Consider the following 4,854-nt stretch of genomic DNA (forward strand, 5'->3'; position numbering starts at 1 on the left):
ATGAACCTCATTTATTACACAAAGCTTCAATAAAATATTGATTGCCTTGCCCTGCACTGCTGTAGTCTGATAACCATCAGGTTTTCTTTTAATTAAGTGAAAAAGGACAAGAAACATTCTTGAAATAACTTACATCAAAGCTTTGTGATTAAATTTGGACTGTGTACCTTTACAATAAAACAAAAGGGCATCTAGTTTGTCCTGTTTTTGAAACGAGAAGCATATGGCTTCAGGAGGAGAAATGAGCACCTCTGGAACCAGAGACTAAGCTGGGAAGCCTGCAGCCACCCTGACAGCCAATCACCACTATTAGTGCTCGGCATTTAAAATTAAACAGATGGCAGATCAGTATCAAGAGAATGCAATCCTGCGGCTGTTATAGTTATCAAGCAGACTGTTAGGCATTAATATATTTATCAAAATCTGGCCATGGTGTCTTAACTTGTATTTGTGTCAACTGAGTACCCCCAAGAGTCAATCAAAAAATAATAATAACCTTATATTTGAAAAACTGTGTATGCATCATTATTGAATTGAGCCCTGTATGTTTTCGCAGTAACATGTATTAATTCATACAAGTATAGCGCCCTAAAGATTTAGTCATACTCCTGATGGAACAATAACAACAATAAATATCAAACAACAAAAATATTTTAATATTGGATAATGTTTCTCACTTAACAAGTTTTATAAATATTGTATAGTAACCTGAATAGATTAGCACAAAGCCAGTCATATTTTTAATAATTAAAGGCCAGAAAATAAGAGGGTCACATCTGTTCACACCCCTGTAGTTAATATTGTGTAAAACCCTTCTCTGGAAGGGGTTACACTGACTAGATGCCTCCCTATAGTGTGATATGAGCTTCTGACAACTCAGAGAGGACATTTTTGAACATTTCTCAATGACGAATTGCTCCAAGTCCTTCAGAACCTTTGATTTCCATTGGTCAGCTGCCGTCTTGAGTTAAAATCACAAATGTTCAATTGGATTGAGGTCTGCAGATTGAAATGGCCAATTGACAATATTTATTTTGTGTGCAGGTAAGCATCCCTTTGCTGATGTGGATGTAGGTCATACTGGTACAGTATGTGCATTTTCAGGTAGTCTTGAACGTCTTGGTAGAAAGAACCAGGTGTTGGGTCAAAATGTGATGCTCGTTGATTCCATAATCACTTGGTCAGTCCTTCTGCCTCTGTTGAGTTCCTTCCTAGTTTTCACCACAAGACCAACCTCTAAAAATGGGGTTAAGTATTACAACTTACATATCATGAGAGCTGTAACTGTTCCTCAGAGACTAAAGCCATGGTCACAAGAAATATAATATTATGCCAATGGTGTCATTTTGTTTTTTAAGTAACACATTCAATCTAACAGTGACAATAATGCAGACAGTAACACCATTCACAAAAGGTTTATACTATTTTACTATTCTTAAAGGTTTGTGCAAAGTAACCATTTTGATTTCATGGTTCAAGTTAAATGCTCACTTGCAACCAAAATACACACTCACTTGCCAAAATATTGTATTTGGAGATGCATAAGACTCTGGGGTTCAGCTGATTTGAATCCCCAACCAACTGAATGGTCTCAATAAAGTCTGAGTGGAGGATTAGAGGCACATGAGACATAATTCAATCACTTTCCTTGGCTTTAACAATCTATATAGCTTAATACTATTAAAAAAGACCAGTAGAATGGACAGTTTGTTTACAATTTAATTCATAACTTCTGTACCATTACAATCTCAGATGAAGGAAAAAGTAGTAGAAAAATAGAATGGGAATAAGTTGCAAATATTTCAAAACCTTCTGCCAAGTGTGTCATGTTTTGTTGAATATCAAGACAAAGTTTTAGCCTGAGAGAAATTCCTTCTATGATTTTTAAAAAGGGTGGCAAAGTGGTAAGGTGGTTAGCATTGCTGCTTACAATTCTGGGGCTCTGGATCCAGATGGAACACCTGCATGGAGTTCTCCCCATGTTTGTGTGGGTTTCCTCCCACAGTCCAAAGCCATACTGGTAAGTTAATTGGTTTTTGGGTGTTTGTGTCTCTGTGTGTGTGTCCTGTGATGGACTGACAGTTTGTCCAGGTTGTATCCTGTCTTGCTTCTCGAGCTACATTGTATTGGATTAATCAGTTAGAAGATGGCTGGATTTTTTAAAAGATTTTTTCATTGTCCACTTATGTTTGTTTTATCTCCAAGACCTCTGGCATAATTCTTGTGCTGTCCAGCAATGGTATTAGTTAATTCATTTCTTTCGACCAAGCCAATGGACGTCCTCTTCAGGAATTTAAAGCACTGAGTTCTCAGCTCTTTGTTCATGCAAAACAGTATGATTGGGCTGGTAAAGAGTGGCAGATCAAACAGGAATTCGGTAGCAGTTTCAAAGCAAATGTTATGTTCTGCAATAAGGGACATAATTCCCCCTGAAATAATGAGAGAAGGCAAAAGGAAAGCATAATTTTGATAAAACCAACTGGTATACGAGATAAAACTCTTTGATGATAACCAATAAGTAACAGTAAATAACAGAGTTTAAGCAAAATTAAAAGGATTGGTACAGTACCTCGCATCTGCATGTAGCTGTAGATAATTTAAACAATTTCAATGAAAATGTCTTAAACGACAATTTGTTTTATAGTGACAGAATATCTCGGTTTTATAACCAAACCATTTTATAACAATTTTTACAAACAAGCATATATACTGATGGAAAAATAAACGCAACACCTCCTCCTCCACACTCTGGCCCTCCTGTCTTCGTGGAACAGGCTGAAGAGTGACTCATCCATGAAGAGGACCTGATGCCACTGCTGATGAGTCCATCGCAGCCTCTGTCTGGCTCAAGCCAGTCACATGTGATGTCTAGGAGGTGTGAGCAGAGGGCCTCTGACAGGTCGCCTTGCTCTAAGGCCAGCAGCATGGAGCCTCACTGTCCTGTCACTGATGCGGGCATTGTGTCTACTGGCAGTTTCAGCAGCAGTATGGGTGGAAGATCTGAAACGATCTCTTAGATGGACCAGTCTGATGTGTCGGTCCTGCTCTGGTGTGGTCACTTGAGGGCGATCTTGAACAGTCATCTGTCCTGCTGGTCTGCTGAAACCTTCTCTGCAGTTGAGACACAGTGGAGTGGCTTACACCATAGTGTCTGACATCGCTGGCACAGGACATGCCTGCCTGCAACATGCCAATGGCCCTCTCCCTTGCTTCTGGTGACATTCAAAGCATTAAGGAATTCACAGCAAACTGACTAAGTGTGGTCTTTTTCTTCCAGTGACCTTAGCTTTGAATTAAGACATTTTTAAAGGTGACCTGATCAGGCATTGTTCCACCTGGACCTCGTTGAGTAAAAGTGCGCCTAACAAGCTTTCTTGTGATTGGCAAGTTGCAATGCCTCACTGCACAAGCTGTATTGCTGGTCAGAGGGCTTAAAACAAATTGACAACTTTTTGTGAAAGTACATAAGCTTCGACTATAGTACTCTCATTCCAGAAAATGTTGTGTTTCTTTTTTCCATCAGTATATATCATTTGATGCTATTGATACTATTGTAGAGAAATACCTTATATTGATGTAAGATAATGTACTTCTGGTAGAAACACAATATCCTTTTAGTCAAGGAACAACATCTGTTATAATATTAGTATCTGTAGTAACCGTACAGAAAGGAAGAAAATGGCAAACAGCTGCAGAACATATAATCAATAAGATGAATGTTATTTTATAGCTTCACAAACAACTGTCTACGTGTTGCAGCAGATTTTCTGTGGCTTTGATAATGGGATGGGATCTGGCTGCAGGCAAACTATGGTAAACACAAATTTAATTAGCTTTACCCTTCAGGAATGAAGCGTAACAATTATTTCTATAATCCTAATAAAATAATAAGATTCTTACCTGGAGTGTGTGCAGCAAATGTGATCAGAGAAATGGCAGAAAATACTGTGGCTAGTTTTTTGTTAGCCTTCTGGCTCCTGTGCATTTGTTGTGCACTCCTAAAGACTGTATGCAAAATGTGGGCATAAAAGTACATTGTCAGAGGTAAAAAGGCAACAATCTTTATGAGCATTAGCACCATCATTGGTCTGTCATTGATGATGGTGAAACAGGTTCTGTTGGAAGCATCATAATGCGGATTTTTGAGATGAAGAAAGTGCTCAGATAGCTCCTTAATGACCACTGGGACAAATGGGAAAATTAGCTCAAAGGCCAGAAACATATTGTGGTCAACGATTCTGTTGTATCCAAATACAATGGTAAGATAAATGGAGAATGAAATGCTGAACACATAATGAAAAGAAACCGTGCTCGAGATTTGCTTTATGCTGACCATTATCTCACAAAATATGGAACTTAATAACCATTTTCGACCAATGCGCCAATGAATCATTATAGGCCACGATGTCATGTTCACAATGTTGCATATTGTGCTGCCAGTGATGAACATTGCAACGTTTTTCTTGATTTTCCTGTTCTTCTTGAGCAAGCAGGCTATCGTCGAGATGAAGATGAAGACATTTAAACCCAAGCCTGGAACTATCATTATTATCCTCATATAGCCGCAAAAGTTAAAGTATGTGGTAACATCACAGTTCGAGGATGAGCTCTGATTCATATCTTCAAAGAGGAGATAAGGTACTCTTTTTGAGAAAGAAAGAAAACAGGAGCAGAATCAATCAGTCCACACTGGAAGTCCAATTCCGTTTTCCTGTTATCAGAATGAAATTAACCAGAGCCCAGCATAAGTTTTTTTAAAACATTCAAGTTCAGATATCCGATTTTGTACTGACCATATATGACCAGGTGACTGACACATGAAGAAAATGAATGCAGAAGGTCAAGAAATGAAAA

The 4,854-nt window shown here is 38.4% G+C and overlaps 1 protein-coding gene across 1 annotated transcript; it reads right to left on the reverse strand.

Annotated features, from left to right (window-relative positions):
* Nucleotides 1–2,172: 2,172 nt before the first annotated feature.
* LOC148828613 (uncharacterized) lies at nt 2,173–4,618 on the reverse strand. The gene is made up of 2 exons (XM_088926045.1): nt 3,901–4,618; nt 2,173–2,429 (listed from the first exon to the last, which is right to left on the reverse strand). Exons 1-2 carry the CDS (start codon nt 4,616–4,618, stop codon nt 2,173–2,175), a joined length of 975 nt encoding a protein of 324 aa, XP_088782171.1.
* Nucleotides 4,619–4,854: the final 236 nt, after the last annotated feature.

The sequence above is a fragment of the Atractosteus spatula genome, chromosome 9, assembly GCF_055471065.1.
Source record: "Atractosteus spatula isolate fAtrSpa1 chromosome 9, fAtrSpa1.hap1, whole genome shotgun sequence".
NCBI lineage: Eukaryota > Metazoa > Chordata > Actinopteri > Semionotiformes > Lepisosteidae > Atractosteus > Atractosteus spatula.